The sequence below is a fragment of the Dendropsophus ebraccatus genome, chromosome 1, assembly GCF_027789765.1.
Source record: "Dendropsophus ebraccatus isolate aDenEbr1 chromosome 1, aDenEbr1.pat, whole genome shotgun sequence".
NCBI classification, from domain to species: Eukaryota; Metazoa; Chordata; class Amphibia; order Anura; family Hylidae; genus Dendropsophus; species Dendropsophus ebraccatus.
In genome coordinates this window covers 117,946,941-117,968,316 of record NC_091454.1, presented here as the reverse complement: position 1 = coordinate 117,968,316, position 21,376 = coordinate 117,946,941, and the positions used below count along the sequence as shown (strand labels likewise).

General features: G+C 41.4%; 1 protein-coding gene across 3 annotated transcripts in view; it reads left to right on the top strand.

Moving 5' to 3' along the window:
- BCAP29 (B cell receptor associated protein 29) overlaps positions 1-21,376 on the top strand; it is a 56,316-nt gene that overhangs the window by 11,970 nt on the left and 22,970 nt on the right. For all 3 annotated transcript variants that reach the window (XM_069977468.1, XM_069977485.1, XM_069977475.1), the window contains exons 2-3: positions 5,284-5,391; positions 10,107-10,207. In XM_069977468.1, the coding sequence (XP_069833569.1) occupies positions 5,300-5,391; positions 10,107-10,207 (193 nt within the window). In that variant the 5' untranslated portion in view covers positions 5,284-5,299. The remainder of the gene's footprint in view (positions 1-5,283; positions 5,392-10,106; positions 10,208-21,376) is intronic.

The following is a 21,376-nucleotide window of genomic DNA, read 5'->3' as shown; positions in this document are numbered from 1 at the left end:
GGACAGGTGCGGCGGGATGGGGTCTGGGACTGGACAGGTGAGGGCGCTTGGACGGGCGGGGGGCGCTTGGATGGGCAGGGGGCGGGTCGGGCGGCATTGTCACCTGGGCCCTGCTGCTCCTCCACCTCCCGCTCTGATACCGGCGTCCCTGTGTACAGTGACGCCGGCATGTCAGAGGTGGAGGAGCAGCAGAAAAAATACAAAAATACCGCAGATACCGTCCTGGCTAAGTTGATGTCGGTTAACCGACGCCAGTGACTGTATCGGTATTTTTGCCCGGCCCTACTGGTAGGTTTAATCTGAGGTCAAGTTGTTAATGAACTGTGATTAATCCCCCAGCATTACAAAGTTGTTACAAAGTTGCAGATAAAGGCAGTTATGGACACGTTTACATCAGGCGTCTTGAAAGGGAGAGGGAGGAGGAGGGGGACAGGGAGAGAAAAGCTTAGGCTGGGTTCACACTGCGTTTTTGCAATCTGTTTAACCTATACGTTTTATGGAAAAAAAACTGATGCAATTGTGTGTTATCCATTTGAATCCATTTTTCTATTGACTTCCATTTTATAAAAAAAAAAACAAAAACAAAAAAAAAACAGACCAAAACGGGTGCGTTTTTTTTAAGTAGTGTTGACTAGGTTTTTCTGTCTGTTAAAAGTCATCAATTAAAAACGGATACGGTGAACGAATTGCAAAAATGCAGTGGGAACCCAGCCTTACACACATTTTTTTTGTGTCTTTAGCAGAAAGCAGCAGAACTGGGGGAAGGAGACTAAATAGATAATAAGTATGGAATAAATTGTTGGTCTTGCCAATGGGCAGCAACATATGAAAAGTTATGTGTGAGTGTAATATCCCTTTAGGCTACGTTCCCACACAGTATTTTTGCAACAAAACCAGGAGTGGATTGAAAATGCAGAAAGGCTATGTTCACACACTGAAATTTTGTGGATGGCCGTCATTTAACGGCAAGTAATTGTCGTTATTAAAAAAAACAATGGCCGTCGTAACTTAAACATCATTTAATGACAAATAATTATTGTTATCTACTAAATTTCAGCGGTGTGTGAACATAGCCTTTCTGTGTTTTCTATCCACTCTAGGTTTTGGTTGCAAAACACTGACCAAAATACTGAACAAAAATACTGTGTGGGAACATAGTCTTAAAGTAAGGCTACATTTTGTAATATTATTTTGAGTTGCCCTCTATAATTTCTACAAACAGTTCAAAGAAAAAAAATTGGAAAAAAAAAGTAGCCAAAGGATTTGTTGGCTGTTTGTTTGGCCGACAGTTATCCCCTCTAGCTTTCCTATAACCAGACAGCTCACATGGCATCTTATTGTTCCCAGAGCAAGAGGGTCAGGCATCAGAGGCCTCCATAAACTTATACTGGTGGCTGAACCCACTTGCAGATTCAGCCACCAGTATAAGTTGTATTGGGCTTCTGACACCTGATCTTTTTGTTCTGGGAATGATAAGCTGCCACAAGATTCAGTAGTCTTCACAAAGATTTTTTTTTATTCCATAAGGGCAATCATCAGATACAATAAGGAACAGCTCACAGGCAATGAAGTCTTTCAATTTTCAAAACACCCAGGCGCCGCTCTGCTGTCGACGTTTCTTTCCTTATGCGCAGAGATGTCATGGGATACTGGAGGATATATACCAAATTTACCAGCTGATACCATTACTATCATAATGAAATATTCTTATAACTTTTACGTCCCAAATTACATTTGTGTATATCAATTCCAGCATGACCATGAGTATAAGGAAAAGATGTTATCATAAAAATGTGAATTTGCAGCGAAATCCGCTGCGGATCCAGTGCCTGTTCATCCCTATGAGAATACATACTCACAGCGGGATTGACATCCCACTGCCAGTATGTAAGTTAACCTCCCACCAGCCGGAGCATACATCACCTGCTCCGACTTGCTTCAGGGGGTTCCCGACGTCTGCTTGTCCCTCTCAGCCAATCAGCACGCTGCCACGCCGGAGCCAATGATTGGCTGAGCCGAGAACCCTAGAAGCAAGCCAGAGCAGGTTCTGGGGGGGGGGGGGGGGGGTTAACTTACATACTCTCAGCAGGATGTCAATCCCACTGCGAGTATGTATTCTCATAGGGATCAACATGCACTGGATCCAGAGTGGATTTCACAGCAAATTCGCAGCATGATATCCTCTGCGGGTCCGGTACGTGTGAGGGCACCCTAAAACTGAAAACCTTGTTTAACCATTTAGGGAACAGACTGTCCAATTTAGTGATCCAAAGGGTTTCACATTGGAGTAACCTCTTACGGTTCTCCTTTCCATCTGCACTTAACTCCACCTTTCTGCATTTCCATCTCCACTTAACTCCACCTACCACTTGCCATTTCATATCACAAATTTGATGGCCTCATTGCCAGGAGTTTCTAGCCACTGTTGTTTTACCAAAATTTTTATTCTCAGATTTTACTTTATCCTGCTTGCTATTTGTGTTAATTTAGTCCTATTTCTATTTTCGTACTGGCCTGCCCAATGTAAACCAGCCCACAATGGTATTTGAGCAAGCACACCAAATTTTTATTGTTACAGGTAAAAAAAAAAAACTTTAACAAACATCTTGGTGCCTTGCAAGGGATGATAAATTGCATCACCTTTAATGATGCCACTACAATGCTGGCAATTCATGCATGCAAAGGTCCCCTTGCGTGCTGAAGCTAAAAAATTTTCTACTCACTTTTTTCTTTTTTATGTCCCTTTTAATCAATTTGTTGTTCTTGCATCCAAAAACTGGCCTATCTTTAAACAGTTTCCTAAACTTTGGGTCACTTCCCAACACGTTTCAAAATACAGTCTGTCACAAAAAAAAATATATGCACCCAGAAAAAATAGAGCCACAATAACGAAACTTGGCATGCATGTAGTCTGGTAAGAGATATTAAAATTTCGATGCCAATGAGACAATGCTAATGCATGCTATGCACTTATGAGATGCAGAGCTGGGAGAGTTTAAAAGCATGAGTGCTCACGGCATAGGGCTATTCAAACAAATCTGTTGACTGGGATGAATGGTATTGTGACTAAAGATGCCTCAGACTCTGTCGGAGTGATATGGTAGTTGCTCGGTGTTGGCAACAATGGATCCTGGAAGGGAGAGTCTACCATCGTGGAGGAACATTCCAGGAAAACAAATGAGCACAATGATTGTGCAATCATAAGAGCAGCCACGTCTGGACGAACAATGTCCCTAGCATTGATTTGACCCCATTTAACACCCTTCAGGCATCCGGTGGTATGAAGGGAAACTATTCGGAGACGACTGATTGGCTCCTTATACCAGCGTCTATTAAGACACCTACCACCGACTCCACATTATAGGCAGTGTCTTGGAGTTTTGCCAAGCTTGGGCAAGCTGGATCCAGCTTGGAGGCGTGTGATCTTCAGCGCTGAATCCCGATTCAGTCTCAGTGCTGATGACCACTGCACACGCATGTGGAGGCAGCCAGGCAAGAGGTCCGATTTGGCATTTGTTGTTGAGCAGCACACAGCGATTACACAAGGTGTTACAGTGTGGGGAGCGATTTGTTGGGACACATAATCACCTCTAGTCATCCTTAAAGGGGTAGTCCACCAAAAAAAATTTTCTTTCAAATCAACTGGTGTCATGAAGTGCCAGAGATTTGTAATTCACTTCTATTAAAAAATCTTAAATCTTCCAGTACTTATCAGCTGCTGTGTGTCCAGCAGGAAGTGGTGTTTTCTTTCCTGTCTGACAAAGTGCTCTCTGTTGCCTCCTTTGTCCATGTCAGGAACTGTCCAGAGCAGTAGCAAATCCCCATAGAAAACCTCTCCTGCTCTCCAGACTAGAAATAATACAACTTCCTGTTGGGCATACAGCAGCTGATAAGTACTGGAAGGCTTGAGATTTTTTAATAGAAGTAAATTACAAATCTCTGGCACTTCATGGCAGCAGTTGATTTGAAAGAAAAAATATTTGGGTGAACTACCCCTTTAAGGCACTATGATGGTTCGCAGTTATGAAGATGACATTTTAATGCCGGTTGTACTGCCTATGCTATCAAGTCCCCCAGGTGCCATTTATCAGTAACGCTTGTCCACATACTGTGCGACTCTCCCAGCTGTTTCTTCAAGGATATGATGTACACCCATGGCCTGCCAGGTAACCAGACCGCTCGCCAATAGAGCACATCTGGGAAATGCTCGGAAGGCAACTGCAGCCGTCTATGAATACTGATGAATTAACTGCCCATTTGCAAAGATTATGGCATGATCTTCCGCGGGGGGTCATAGGTGACCTAATTGATTTGATGCCACACCATATTTTGACTTGTATGGCTGCCAGATGTGGTTTAACTACTTACTGATTTGTAACCATTTTCATGCCATAACTTAATAAAAAAATCTTTTGTTCTGAATTTGTAATCATTAGCTTATCTCCTCATGGACTACATACATGTTAAGTTTCGTAATAGTGGCTTTTTTCCTTCTGGGTGCATATACTTTTTTGTCACAGTGTACTTTGTTTTGTAAAGTGTGAGTGTCTATCGAATATAGTACTATAGACAAATCTGTGTTCTGTCTTAAATTTTTTTTTTTTTTGTCTCAAATCTTCCCTTTTTAGTCTGTTGACACTACATAAAAGTACGGCCGTTGTTGCCATACGGTGTGGAACACTGCCTATTTTTGTATGGGATCCCGGCCAGAGCGTATACACATTGTATACGCTACGGCCGGGATCCCATGCGGCGCCGCAAAGAACTGACATGTCAGTTTTTTGCGGCCGCAATTCAGGCCACTTTTCTTTTTTCTAGAGTTCCCCTTTAGGTCAGTTAGCACAATCCCATACTTGTTTGAATATGGACTAGAGACTAAACACAGTGCCCACAGGAGTGGTGGTTATATTATGGTGTATAGGCACCTTTACTGAGCCACAGGCAGCATGGGTGAGAACAGCCCTGACACTTCCATTGACTTCAGTACCATTGACTTCAGCACTGAACTGCACTGAAAAGAAGTGATGTGAGAAGTGCCATGTTTGGAGCAGTGGGACCACAGTTTTTGATGTGAAAAATGACATGTTTTCTGTGTCAGAAACATGCTTCTCTTGATTATGTGTGTGTTTGCAAAGGCCTATTTCCAGTTATGATCTATCCTTAGAAATAGTAGGCCTTTTTAATTGTGTGTACAAAATTACACAAAGTACAAAAGTTTGCCAATGCTCATAATGACTTCAGCGCCTGTCATCGGGCCTTTAACACCTTTGTTTTCTTCTTTAGGTTTCAAAGCCCTACTATGACTTTTCAGTGGACAGCGGTGGCATTATTCTTATATGGGGAAATCGGAGTTATTTTAATTCTTTGCATCCCATTTATTTCTCCATCAAGGTACTTGAGAATCTTTATTAAATATGTATGTCCTCCTTAAAATGTAAAGATGTTATATGTTATACTATGTTATGGTGCTGTATGTTATATACAAATACTGTACAGTGTATGGTGCATTTCCTTGTAATGTTCCTCTTTCCATACAGTAAATGAGCTGCTAAGTAAAGCAATATGATCTCTCCAGCTGCTTAGGATATTTTTAGGACAGCTCGGATGCTCTTTAAAGCTGAAGTATGCATGTTCCAAACGTGGCTTCTCTCATTCATGACAAGTTGGCACATTTTACTAATGCTCTGCGTTTGCTTATACCATTGTAGCCTTTGTAACGTTCACTTACATAGTTAAACATAACATAATTATGGGATTATAGCTAGTTACACATTCTAACTGCCTACCGCAAATCTTGACACATTGTAATGTAATAAAATAAATTGATGTCAATGAGACAACCTGTATTCAGAAGTGAATAACGTAAATTTTACCAAAATAATACAAAATGCTTTTGAGTTTACTTCACTATTAAAGGGAAACATAAACTGCAACATGAAATACAGTGGTACTTTGGTTTAAGAGCTCACAGTTTTTCAAAATTGTGACTTGGTCTAAGAACATTGCTTTGGTTTAAGAGCTCCCTGTACTGGGTGGGAGGGTGAGTGGGGGAGGGGCATGGTCTGCATAGCGGGGTCTACAGCACTGTACTCTGACCCAGGAAGTCTCCCTCACCTTCCAAATCATAGCAGATCCACTTCAGGCTGGGGCTTACATCAGGGGACAGGACTGTGGAGGTAATCTCTCCACAACTGTAACCCCTTTCTCCCCGGACAGAGAGTGCTGTATGTATGTTCCCACATCTGCCCTGCTCATTCCTTCATGCTCCCTGCAGTCTCTGTCAGCCCTTGTGTTTCCCATCCTCTCCATTACTGTACAGTAACTTATAATATCACATATTCTGCTCTTTCTGAATGTTTGTTTCATTAGTTTTACATGTTGTTCAGAATAATAAATCATTATTTTTGGGGTGTGGAATCAATTGTCTGCATTTCTATGATTTCTTATAGGAAAATTTGCTTTGGTTTAAGAGTGGATTTGGATTACAAGCACGGTCCCAGAACCAATTATGCTCGTAATCCAAGGCACCACTGTATTACTGACTATACTGACTAGGAGCAAAGTAATCCAACATCATAAAAATAAATCTTTTGGTCACACTACATTTAGCAGTAGTGCAAGTATAGTGATATAAAAAATGATGGAAATAATGAAATTTTCCCTTTTTTTCTTTTAAATGTGTTGAATGACTAAATAAGGTTTTGGAGGAAAGTATTTTTAATTAAAGCAAAAAAAAAAAAAACCTTAAGAACAAGGGGACACAGCCAGAGGTCAGTTGGGGGAAATATCAGTAGCAACATGAGAAGATATTACTTTATTGAGTAGTAGATGCTTGGAACAGACTTAATATGCTTACAGTTCCTCTGTTTTAACCCCTATATATATATATATTTATTTTTCTTGGTGCGGGTTACTATTACTCAGCACCAGCCAGGTATGAAGCACTGGGGGCTTGCTTGCTGGCCCCCAGTGTGATGATCTGCCCTCCCCTCTGTTGCGGCTCCTTTAGAATCAATATACTAGTACTAGTACATTTGCTTTAGGCTGGCTTCACACATACCGACTCGCAGCAAAAAACTCGCTGCGAGTTTCTGCTACGAGCCGAGGTCCTGGAAGGCCCCTATCACTACATACAAGCAGTGGTCTGAAAGACCACTGCGTGTATGTAATGCAGCCGCTCCCCTAACCCCTTCGGCTCCCGCACCGCTGTCTCCATACATTACCTGGCTCTGGCTGCACGGGGTCCCGCTCTGCCGCCCAGCCAATCAGTGGCTGCGGCTGGGCAACACACTGATTGGCTGGGCGGCAGAGCAAGACGCCGGGACCCCGTGCAGCCAGAGCCAGGTAATGTATGGAGACAGCGGTGCGGGAGCCGACGGGGTTAAGGGGGCGCCTGCATTACATACACGCAGTGTTCTTTCAGACCACTGCTTGTATGTAGTGATAGAGGCCTTCCAGGACCTCGGCTTGTAGCAGAAACTCGCAGCGGGTTTTTTGCTGCGAGTTGGTATGTGTAAAGGCACCCTTAGGCTTATTTTTTGTGCCATGATTCATGAACTGTCCCATTTTGGTTTAGATGGGGCTTTTGTATCTTTTCTCTGATATATGTGATCAAAAACTGCAATTTTGGTGTTTCTAGTGTTTTTCTCTATTTTTTTTAGTATTGCATCATGTACCATGCGGGACTAACAACACTATATTTTAATAGATCAGACAATTTGACATGCAGCAATACCTCGTGTTTATTTTTTTTTTAGTTTACTTTTTTTGAGTTGTAAAATGGAAAAAGGGGGGTGATTTTGAACTTAATATGGGAGGTTTCTAATTTTTATTTTTATTTTTCAAAAATGATTTTTTTTTTTTTTACACTTTTTATGTCCACCTAAGGACCTTTTATAAGCACTCATCAAATAGCTAATAATGATCTATGCAATTCTATAGCATTGCATAAATCAGTGAGATTGTTGCTCTGCTAATAGAGTCTTAGTCAGATTTTAGTAGCAGAGACACTATCAGCAACATCAGAAGGTTGGTATAGACTTCCGGCTGCTAATATGACCCATTAAGCTCACCTTTTTTAAGGGTTTCCAGCAACTTTGAAAAACTTGTAAAATGTCATATTGATGTGTCAGAAGTCTTGATTGTGGGCACTGGGTGCCGATACCCCAACTGATCTGCAAAGGCTCTATTACACAGGCTGATTATCAGTCAAATAAGGAAGATATGGCCCTGTGTACTTGGGTCAGCGATCAGCCGATCCAGCTGTTCGCTCAACTCTGACCTGTCACAAAATTATTTTCTGTCAGCCATGTGTCCTCTCTTACACAGTCAGATGCATGGCTGACAGCCGATTAAAGCTCCAAGCTGGCATAGATTTCAGCTACAACAGCTCTCTGTCAGACCACGTCCCCCTTCTTGGCTACGTCTCACCATCTTTTCAAAAGCTAGTGTAGTTGTTGTAAAAGTTTGGTGCAAATTCTTGTGCAAACCATGGGGGGGGATTGCAAACATGTTTTTGAGTTTTTTATCTCAGTATGCTGGCTTAGGGGACTATCCCAGTATATTTATAATATAATATGCTGGATACCTATGGCCACTACCAAAGGAAATATGAGAGTTTGCTGCAATCTTTGTTATGTAGGAGAGAGACTGTACTAGCTGGCAGTGTCCTGCAGATGTCACCATAATTCTCTGGAGCATGCATACAGTTCCATAATTTTAACACTTTAGTGACCAGTCTATTTTAAACCTATTTTCTTAGTTTGTACATTGTCATATTCAAAGAGGCATAACCTTTTCAGTCAGCATAAACATATGGCAAATTGTTTTTAAAGGACAATTTTTTTGCACCATTTTTGTGAGTTCATATAACTTATCAATTAACTTTTATTAACTGGTGTTGGTGCATTTAAATTTATGCAATTCACTTTGTGGTAAAAATAAATAAATAATTAACATTACAACTATAGCATAGATCAACATATGCAATCTAATGATTGCATGTTAACAGTAAAATATAAGTATTTTAAAAAAGTTTTTAAAATTATTTTTAAAAAATCCTTATAACCCCCCACCCCCAAATAAAAGTTTAAAGCACCTCATTGCCCATTATAAAAATCAAAGTATGTAAAATAAATAAACATTTATATTGTAGTGTGCAGAATTGTCAGATATATAAATATATTACATTATTGTTTCCGCACTGAACGGCGTGAACAGAAAAAAAACACCAGGATTGCTGATTTTTTTTCCCCTTGCACTTACTACTGCATCAAGGCTTCACTTCCTGGATAACATGGTGATGTCACGACCCGACTCCCAGAGCTGTGCGCGCTGTGACTGCTGGAAAGGATGATGGCAGGGAGATGCTCAGTGTCCCTCCAATGCCCTGTGTCCCTCGGTGTCCCTCTCAAGCAGCCACAGCCCGCACAGCTCTGGGAGTCGGGTCGTGACATCACCATTTTATCCAGGAAGTAAAGCCTTGATGCAGTAGTAAGTGCAGGGAAAAAGCACTTTATACACATTTCCCGTAATGTATATTGATGATTTGTATTACTTTTGGGGGGCAGTACAAAACTTAAATAAAAATTATCGCCAGACTTCTCCTTTAAGGGGTTAAGGAATGAGTAGTAGATATTGTTAGACTTCATTTTGGGGTGCATAAAAATTATACAAATATGTGCCTTTACATTATAAGGCTGGGTTCACACTTTGTATATTTGAGGCTGTATTTGGTCCTCATGTCAGGTCCTCATAGCAACCAAAACCAGGAGTGGATTGAAAACACAGAAAGGCTCTGTCCACACAATGTTGAGTGGATGGCCGCCATATAACGGTAAATAACTTCCATTATTTCAATACAACAGCCGTTGTTTTAAAATAACAGCAAATATTTGCCATTAAATGACGGCCATCCACTCAATTACAACATTATGTGAACAGATCCTTTCTGTGTTTTTAATCCACTCCTTGTTTTGGTTGCTATACAGCCTCAAACATACAGCCTCAAATATACGTAGTGTGAACATAGCCTAAACTTGAATCTGTTACGTTTTGTTACTTTTTCCATATTTACCTGTGTGTTTTTAATTTTGTGTATCTTATAGATGGAAGAAGATATTCAGATTTCAGTTATGGAGCAAAATATCGCCCTATTGGAATAAAGCATTTTTATCAATCATAGTTGTGTTGATTATTCTTTTCCTAGGTAAGTAGTTGTCTTTTTTACTGCATTTACCTATTTATGAATGCATATCTGATATTACTAGGCCTGTACTATGGATCTACATTACAACAATGAATATTTTTACTATTACATAATATAATGTATTAACCCCTTGCCTCGGCACTTAAAGCGACTCTGTACCCACAAAATGACCCCTCAAACCGCTTGTACCTTCGGATAGCTGCTTTTAATCCAAGATCTGTCCTGGGGTCCGTTTGGCAGGTGATGCAGTTATTGTGCTATAGAACAACTTTTAAACTGGCAACCCAGTGCCCTACGGGCGTGGCCTAGATTGTGTATGCATTAGGATGGCACAACCTCTCTGTCCCTCCTCCCCACCCTCCTCATCATTAGGAATGCTACAGGCAGATTGTCTCCTATTCGTCAGCTGTGTCAGCCCGACACATGGGCTGGATCGTTAAGACACCTGTGCAAATGTTCAGCATGGAGAATATGTTCCAGTGGCATTCCTAATGATGAGGAGGGTGGGGAGGAGGGACGGAGGGATGGTGCAAAGTTGGAGCACAGATACTCCCGTAGGGCAAAGGGCTGTAAGTTTAAAAGTTGTTTTTTAGGACAATAACTGCATCACCTGCTGAACGGACCGCAGGACAGATCTTGGATTAAAAGCAGCTATCCGAAGGTACAAGTGGTTTGGGGGGGGGGGGGTGTCAGATTGTGGGTACAGAGTCACTTTAAAAGCAGCTATCTGAAGGTACAAGCGGTTTGGGGGGTCAGATTGTGGGTAACAGAGTCGCTTTAATGCCCAGGGCCTATTTTTTTAAATCTGACCTGTCTCTCTTTATGTAGTTATAATTCTGCGATGCTTTTAATTATCGCAGTTATTCTGAGATTTTTTGTTTTTTTTTCATGACCTATTCCTCTTTATGTTTGTGGTATACTTTGGTTGAAACACATTTGCGCAAAAACTTCAAAAATTTTAAGTTTCTTTATATTCAAAATTTTCTTCTAAGAAAAATAGTCTTGTCACATAAACTAATTATTGCTGCAACATCTACAACATGTCTACGTTGTGAGGTTATTGGGTGAACGTCCTTTTACCATTTAGGATTTTAGAGGGCTTGGAAATTTTACAGCGATTTTTATTTTTATTTATTTTTTTTTTTTTTTTACATTTTCAGGAAAATTTAAAATTCTGATTTTATTAGGGACCAGTTCAGTTCTAAAGTGGATTTGTGGGGCCTGTATGTTAGTTACCCCCATAATTCTTTCCATTGTAAAAACTGCACCCCTCAAAGTAGCATTTCATAAGTTTATTAACCCTTTAGGTGTTTCATAGAAATTTAACCCCTTAACAACATCGCGCCCTGGTACTTGGCGCATCAGGGCGTAAATTTACGCCCGATGTTTCCCCGATCGCTGCGTGTTCGCACACAGCGATCGGGGAAGATGGCCTGCTATAAATCATAGCAGGCCATCTTAGCTTCACGGCACGGGGGGTGGTTAACACCCCCCGTGCTTACGATCGCCGCTATAGGCTGATCAATTCAGATCAGCCAATAGCGGCAATCGGAACCTTTCTGGGTCATCGATGACCCGGAAAAAAATGGCGGTCGGTGCTGTCCTAGGACGGCACCGACCGCCATTACTGTAAAAAGTAATGGTGGTCACCGTGCCACCGGCCCGATCGCCGTGAACGGCTGTCCGGCGATCAGAGTCCCACAAAATAGTAAATACCTGCCCTGGACCCCTCAGCTAGGTAGCCGAGGGGTCCAGAGCAGGTATTTGTACATTACTCACCTGTCCCGGGCTCCTGATCGGCGTCTTCCGGGTTCGCGGCGTCCTCGTGTTCGTTCGGGTCTTCGGCTTCCTCCGTGACGTCACGTTCGGCTTCTCTCGGCTATTTTCGGCTCCAGCGTCGGCTTTTTCCGTATTTTGCGCTCTGCTGCCCTCTAGCGGCTGATATGTGTAATACACTTATCAGCAGCTACATGGATGTTCAGAATGTAGAAAAAGTTTTTTTGTTTTTTTTTTCAAAATTTTTTTTTTTCTATTTTCCGCACCCTATCGCCGCTGAGTGTTGATCAGCATCGCACGAAAGTGCGCTGCTAATCAGCAACTCCTCCTTTTTGGCGTAGGGTGTTTTTTTTCTATATTCTACTGCCACGGTCTGCTTATAAGTGCCGCACATAAGTGCGGCATTTATCAGCAACTCCTTTGTTGGCGTAGGTTGTTTTTTTTATACTTACTGTAAAAAAACACGTAAAAAACACTATATTACACCACACTACATTGAATAAAGTTTGACACTACACCACTACATACCCCATATACCAATTCCCGTATAAAGATGGCCCCCAGGGTGTTTTCGGCGTCAGAGGGATACGTTATTATTGCCTCCGACACCAAAACAGCCAGTGAGGATGAATGGGAGGGATCCTTCTTTCCTCCATTCATCCTCATCCTCCTGATCATCCAGTGACGTGTCTGGGGGTAGCGTAGCGTACGCTGCCCCCCAGACACGTCTTTTCTGCCAGTACCGTCCCAATAAGAGATGACGGTATGGTGTGAAATTCTACAAACTCTGTGAGCGTACCTCAGGGTACACTTACAGATTTAGGGTACGTGCACACTGCGGAATGGCGAAGGATAACCCTTTGTGCACTCCGCAGCTGGCACCCACCGGCGGACGTCTCCGCCCGTGTCATAGACTCCATGTTATGCATGGGCGGATTCCATCGTCCGTCCAAAAAATGAACACGTTGGACGGAGAGCGGAATCCGCCCATGCATAGAATGGAGTCTATGACACGTGTGGAGACGTGCGCCTGCATCAGTCCACCGGCGGGTGCCAACTGCGGAATGCACGAAGGGTTATCTGTCGCGATTCCGCAGTGTGCACGTACCCTTAGAGTGTATGTAGGAAGGGACACCCGAATGCAGCCCCCAGATGCCCCCTCCCCCCCCATCCTCGGAACAAGTGGGAAGATCGTCCGGGAACTGATCTTCCCACTGCTGGATAAAGGTCACCACCTGTACGGGGATAACTTTTATACCAGCACCCCCTCTTCCGGTCCCTCGCTGCCTGAGCTACTGTAGCTTGCGGCACGATCCGAAAATATCAGAAGTAGTAATAGAACCCTAATATTTAGCAGCCATGGAGCGGACCCAGCGCTTCTGGATATGAGGGACCCCGTATCTCACCAGGACACCATTTTCCAGGTGACGTCCCCCACACTGGAGAAAGGGAGACCCCAGAAGAAGTGCAGAGTGTGGGGTAACAGGGGGATCAGGAAGGACACCATTTACCAGTGTGACACCTGTCCTGATCCCCCCGGTCTCTGCATACTGGATCGCTTCAAGGTGTACCACACGTCATTGGGGTTCTACATTTTCTAAATTCTGTCCCTTATTCCTATTTCAGGGGTCACGTTGATCCAGGGATTATTCTGATCGCCATTATGGAGTCGGGAAGGAATTTTTCCCCTGTGATGAGGCTACTGTTGTCTGCCTCACAAGGGTTTTTTGCCTTCCTCTGGATCAACACAGGTTGAGTTTGATGGACACCTGTCATTTTCAACCTTATAAACTAATAATTGGCCTAATACCCCCAATAAATAATAATTGTCCCTTTTTCCCAGCTAAGCAGGTATGGCCGCCATTCCCATTAGAGGATACCATGATGCAATTACAAAGCCTCTGTGCGGCCAGGACAGTAGAAACCCCCCACAAGTGACCCCATTCTGGAAACAACACCCGATAAGGAATCTAACAAGGGGGGCAGCGGGGGATATGGCCCCCTGGTGACGGCCACATTTGGGACGTGAAAATGAAAAAAATTGTATTTTTTATTTTCTCGGCACATGTTCTACGTAAGTGCCCGTTACCAGTGGAGTCCATATGCTCACTGCACCCCTTGTTAGATTCCTTATGGGGTGTAGTTTCCAGAATGGGGTCACTTGTCGGGGGTTTCTACTGTCCTGGCAGCACAGGAGCTTTGTAATTGCGACATGGCCTCCATCCTCCATTCCAGCCTCTAAATGGCGCTCTGTCCCTTTGGTGACTTGCCCTGTGCCCATATGGCACATTATGCCCACATGTGGGGTATTTTCGTACTCTGGGGAAATACCCTACACGTTTTGTGTTAATTTTCTTTTTTAACCCCTTGTGGAAATGGAAAAAATCAAGGCTAGACCAACATTTAGTGTAATTTTTGTAAAATTTTTACTCTAAATCATTAATCTTGTCATGATTTTTTCATTTTCACAAGGGGTTAAAAGATAAAAAAAAACATTTAATGTGTAGAGCAATTTCCCCTGAGTACGGAAATACCCCACATGTGGACATAAAGCGCCATTCGGGTGCAGGGTAAGCCTCCGAAGGGACGGAGCGCCATTTGGTTTTTGAAGGCTGGATTTGGATGGAATGGATTTCGAGGGGCCATGTTGCATTCAAAAGGCCCCTGTGTTGCCAAGACAGTTGAAACCCCCCACAAGTGACCCCATTATGGAAACTGCACCCCTCAGGGAATGTAACAAGGGGTGTAGTGAGCATATGGACCCCACTGGTGACGGGCACAAATGTGGAACAATGTGGCGTGAAAATGAAATATTACATTTTTTACGCTATAATGTTGGTTTAGCCTTGAATTTATCATTTTCACAAGGGGTTAAAAGAGGAAAAAAAAACAAAATGTGTAGAGCAATTTCCCCCGAGTCCATAAATACCCTACACGTGGACATAAAGCGCCATGTGGGCGCAGGGCAAGCCTCCCAAGGGAAGGAGCGCCATTTGGATTTTGGAGGTTGGATTTGGCTAGAATGGATGATGAACGCCATGTCGCATTTACAGAGCCCTCGTGCTGCCAAAACACTGGAAACCCCCCACAAGTGACCCCATTCTGGAAACTGCAGCCCTCAGGGAATCTAACAAGGGGTGCAGTGAGGATATGGACCCCCTTGATGACGGGCACATTTGTGCCATGAAAGTGAAAAAATGAAATTTTTTACTTTTACGTCACATTGTTCCACATTTGTGCCCGTCACCAGTGGGGTCCATATGCTCACTGCCCCCCTTGTTAGATTCCTTGAGGGGTGTAGTTTCCAGAATGGGGTCACTTGTGGGGGGTTTCCAGTGTCTTGGCAGCACGAGGGCTCTGTAAATGCGACATGGCCCTTGAAATCCTTTTCAGTGAAATTCAGCTTCCAAAAGCCAATTGGCGCTCCTTCCCTTTGGAGGCTCGTCCTGTGCCCCCTTGGCACTTTATCGCCACATGTGGGGTATTTCCGTTCTCGGGAGAAACTGCGCTACACATTTTGTGTCTTTTTTTGCCTCTTATCCCTTTAAGAAAATGAAAAAATAAAGGCTAGAACAACGTTTTAGTGTAAAAAATAAATTTTTCTTTTTTCACGCCATATTGTTCGGAAAATCTGTGAAGCACCTGTGGGGTCCAGATGCTCACCGCACCCCTTGTTACATTCCTTGAGGGGTGTAGTTTTCTAAATGGTGTCCCTTTAGGGGTGTTTTTTAGGTTTTGGCACCCCAGAGCCTCTGCCAACCTGAAGTGGTGCAGTCAAAAATGACCAAATATAACGGAGGCGTTGAAATTCACTAGGCGCTCCTTTATATCTGAGGCTTGTGGTTGCGTCAAATAGCGCAATAGGGTCACATATGGGGTATTTCTATAAACTGCAGAAACGGGACAATAATTATTGGGGTGCATTTCTCTGGTAATAGGTTTATATTTATGAAAAATATTGGATTACAATAAAATCTCTGCACAGAAAATTAAAATTTTCAAATTCCTTACACACTTAGCTTTTATTTCTGTGACTCCCCTAAAGGGTTAAAACACTTTCTGGATATACTTTTGCAGAGTTTGGGGGGTGCAGTTTCTGAAATGGGGTGCTTTGTGGGGCTTTCTAACATACAGGCCCCTCAAATACACTTTAAACCTGAACAGGTCCCTAAAAATATCTGATTTTGAAATTTTACTGAAAATTTGGAAATTTGCTGCTAATGTTTTAAGCTTCCTATCGTCTAAAAAAAATGAAAGATAGTTTAATAAATGCCGCCAACATAAAGTAGACATGTTGCTAATGCTATTTAATATATAATTTATGTGGTATAACCACTTTCTGTATACGCAAAAAAGTTTCAAAGTTGGAAAAATGCATTTTTTCACATTTTTTCACATTATTTGGGGTTTTTTCATAAAGATTTGTTATGAGTATCGACTCCAATTTACCAGAAATGTAAAGTACAATATGTCACGAGAAAACAATCTCAGAATCAGCCGGATAGGTTAAAGCATCCCGAAGTTATTAATGAATAAAGTGACACTGGTCATATTTATAAAATTTTAAATTTTCTTTTTTTTTGGCACATATTCCAATTTTTCCTCTAACACAGCAAATAATGAATGAAAAATGTAACTCAATATTTATTCAGCTTATTCCAATGTTTCTAGAAACACGCCATATATGGCCGCAGTGCGTCACTTAACTCAACCACAGGCTTCAGACATGACAGTGAACTGCTGAATTTTGGGGCCTTTTTTTTTTTATTTCAGTTTTTATTTTAGCCATTATACTGTATCCAGTCACAGAGGCCTTGTGGTGCCAAAATATTTGTGTGAGACAAGTTGACGTTTCTATCTATACCATTCTGGGGGACATGTGACACCCTGATAAAGTTTTTTATGAGGTGGTACGAATAAAAAACAAAATTTAGCAGCTGTTTTTCATCATTTTTTTTGTACACCGTTAACTATACGTCACATATGACATGTTATTTGTCAGGTTAGTACGATTACAGTGATATCCATTTTATATAGCTTTTGTTATAGTTTATGGCATTTGTACTTGAAATACTGTTTGTCGTGCATATTGTAAGAGCAGTAATATTTTTATTTTTTTCACCAATGTTGTTATGTGAGGGCTTTTTATTTTTGCGGCATAAGCTGGTGTTTTTAGTGATACACCTTCTGGGTACATGTGACGTTTTGATAGCTTTTTTTTTTTTCCTATATTTTTTAGGGAGCGGGGATTAACAAAATTTTTTTTTATTTTTTTTTTTTTGCAACGTTAATCGGGTGGGATAATTAATGTAACGGGTTAATAGACTGGGTCTTTACAGACACGGCAATACAAATATATGTATTTTATTTATAGGGGATCATTTATAAAGGGGGATGATGGGGAATGTGTATATATATATATATATATATATATATATATATATATATATTTACTTGTTTATATTTATTTGTATTTATGGTATTTGTGTGTGTGTTTAAACTGTTACTTTTTCTGGTACATCTATAATACATGGACCGCGGTGCCTATGGGAATAAATGCCCGGGGGAAGAGCGCGGCTTCCCTCTGGGCAGTGGCGGCAGGTGGAGGCTGTGGGACAGGGACAGCACAGCAGACAGTGACAGCAAGACGTTCTAGGAACGTCACATTGCAGGAACTACCTGCTTTACATGACATTCCTGGAACGTCATTTTGCGGCAAGGGGTTAAAAAAGTTTTGCATTGTGATTCTCTCTCTCTCCCTCTTCCTCTCCCCATCTCTGTCCCCCTCTGCACATATATGTGTGTGTGTGTGTGTGTGTGTGTGTGTATATATATATATATATCAGTGAAATGATAGAATCATGGATTTGATCAAATCACTAGTGATTAGATTAAATCCCGGGAAATGATGGAATGGCCGAGCCTTTCTATCATTTCCCTGAAGAAAGTCAGTGATTTGATCAAATCACTGACACCTTTCAGGGAAATGATGGAATGAACCAGTCAGAAGTCGCTCCGGCTCTATATATTTATTAAGTACCACGACAATAGTCATTTGAAACAAAAAATGGATTTATTTGAAACTTACAAAGGAAACCAGTAGCTGACACAGGTAGCTAAGCTGATAATTTTTAACAAATCGGAAGGAGAAGTGGCGACAGTAAAGCATGTTGCGTTCTTTGTGGAATGGAATCTACCGGAGCTCATTCATATCACATTTGTAAAAAAAATCTGGTGCCGAAACAGCTCCCCAGACCGGCCTAAGTCTGCCTGACCGAAACAGCTCCCCAGACCGACCTAAGTCTGAAAGGGGTCAGTGATTTGATCCAATCACTTACTTTCTTCAAGGAAATGGTGGGAGGGCTCGGCCATTCCACCATTTCCCAGGATTTGATCAAATCACTAGTGATTTGATCAAATCCCTGAATTCTATCATTTCACTGCGACATATATAGTATTGCGGCAGGCAATTGCATAGCGGCAGACTGTGTACAGCTGTACATCTGGCGGTAGGGGACAATGGGGATTGTGGCAGGCGACAGTACTCTTGATGCCTTGCCTGCATATTTACAAGTGACGCCCGTGGAAGGGAAAATTGGGGTTGGCGGCAGCTGACGGTCTTCATGCCCTGCATGCAGCTGTTCTGCAATGGACGGGGAAGGTAGGGGACAATGGCGGCGGGCTAAAAAGAATCACAGCTGCATGCCCATGTGTTCTGTTTGGTGGCCATGCTTCAAAACAACAAAAACTTTGCTAGATCTTACTTTTGGGGGAGGCCTTATATTTAGCAATTCAGCAAAACCTCTACTAGGCTATACTTTCAGGGGATGTTATATTTTTAGGGAAACAGGGTAAAATATCATATAAATAACATCTGTGTAATGAAACCAAGATTGTATAAAACATTGTCAAAAATGACGCCTGTACAGGCTGTTAGTGTAAAGTATTGACTGCCGTGACCAATCTAAAGTGTAAACTAAACGTGCTTGTTGCAGTTTTGTAGCTTGAAAAATGTGTCTGTCAGTAAAGTATAAACTTAAAAAAAACAAAACATAATTTACTCAGCAATGTTATTGCAGCATATGGTAATGACTGATGTGTCACATCTACAAGGTTGCTCATATTATTCCAACAACAGCTGGGGGGATATCAATGAAATCTCCCCCTAATTTTTTTAAAATTTTTATTTTTAAATTGGTTAAGTACAACACATTGCAACATATGCATAGAAATTAAGGTTTTTAAAATGTTTTTATTTGATTTTCAAAAGAAAAATCCACAGTAAAACAAAAAAACTATAAGTGTCAAACAATAGTACAGCAGGCAACAAGATGGAGAGTGAATGGGAAACCATTACAAGCACAAGAGACATTGCCTGAAAGGATGGGGCTTGGATATATTCACAAGTTTATAACTAGGAAGGGACACAAAAAGAGCTAGCATTATCAATACTAGCAGTGAGCAGGGCTTTAGTGTAAATTTCAAGGAATCTTAAGGTGGCCAAGAGTGCCCCCAAGATCTGCCTTGCAGTACCAGTGAGTCAAACGAAAGGGTTTGACAATGTCAGTTATTTCAGATTGAGAGAAATGTGTTACAATAAAGGTACGCCATTTTGGAAAAACGTTTGGTTGCTTTATTTTTGTGTCGTTCTGTGTCAATCCTGTCCACCCCCAGGTACACCTTGAATTGGGCAATTACCATAAGCCCATCTGGGGGAGAAGGAGATAGCAAGTTATAGAGCAGTCATCTGGAGGTCGGGGTTGAGGAAATAGTAGCACTTGGGGGTCGTCAGTAGTCTGACTTTCCAGTGAGTGTGAATATAGTCACTGAACTGCTGCCAAAATTGTACAGTAAGGGGACACGTCCAAACTCCATGCCATAAGTTTGTCAATTACGTTTGGCACTTGGGGCAGGCAGTGACTCTAAAAAATGGACATGGCATAGCATTTACCAGTATATGCAATCTAATGATTGCATGAGGGCCATTCCATCCAAAATGAACCTTTGGTAACACCCATAACACCGAGTTAAACCTAGTAAAACTGCAAGTTAAACACTAAAGTTCTAAATATACATTAAGAGTCTTAATGTATATTTATAACTTTTGTGGTTAAATTTGTATTTTTTTAATTAGCTGTTAAAAAAAAAATGTTTAACTAGGTGTTACGGGTGTTACGAAAGGTTCAGTTTGGATGAAATGACCCATATATAAGTCACCTAGTACCCTAAAAACATGGCAATACCCCTCCCCTAATAAAAGTTTAAATCACCAAATTACAAATAAAAATGTGAAAAAAACATATCTGATATTGTAGCACCAATATGTCACAAATAAAAAAAACTATGTGATCGTCATGATATTTTATTAGTAAGGCTAGGTTCACTCTGTTTTTGCTCTCATTTAAGGGATCTTTTTGAATGTTAAGTTACATACAGAAAAACGTGGTCAACCATGTTGTTGCGTACACTTAAAAAAATAAAAAAAACAATTCTTTTTGCTCCATTTTTTTTTTTTTTTTGAATAATGTACCTCAATGGAAAACAAATTCTTACAGATAGCAGACATCTGCATCCATTTTTGTATCTGCTTTCCATGTTAGCCTAATGGTGCGTTTACACACAGATTTATCTGACAGATTTTTGAAGCCAAAGCCAGGAGTGGATTTGAATAGAGGAGAAATCTCTTTTTTTTTTCTTTTATGACCTGTTCCCTGTTTATAGTCTGTTCCTGGCTTTGGCTTTAATGATCTGTCAGATAAATGTCTCTGTGTAAACGCACCATAAGGCTGCTATCACACACAATTTCTGAGCCAACACCAGAAGTAGATCCTGCAATGGCAGTTTAGCACAAAATCTGCTGTGTGTGATGGCAGCCTTATTGGGTTTAGAATGACAGCTGCTGATATGGCCTTCTGTGAAGGGGGATGTGGTAATGTGATATTGGTGTTCATTTGACTTAACATGAAACATTACTGTATACAAAACATCAGAGAACCCTTTGTGCTGAGACTGCCACTCCTGTCTCTATCATTAAAAGGCACGTAGGTAGCCCAACTTAATGCCCTCTGTAACTATTTCCACTTTGTTATGGCAACACAAGATTTTCCTTTTGAAGAAATGTATTGTGTCACTCCTGACATTACAATTTGTACTTTTATTTAACCTTATCGGTCCCTTGAAAGGTCCATAAATCTTCTAGTAATTGAAATGATTATTCAGTTTTTTCTTATACTATGATAAACCCTCCACTTAACTACATACTTAGGCCCAAGTAATTTGGATGACAAAATGGACCCTCACATGGAATGCCCTTATTGAAGCTTTTCATGCAACAGTTTAGGTTTACTGTGTATAATTTACTCCAAGATTTGTCTGTGTTGACAGAAAACCTCT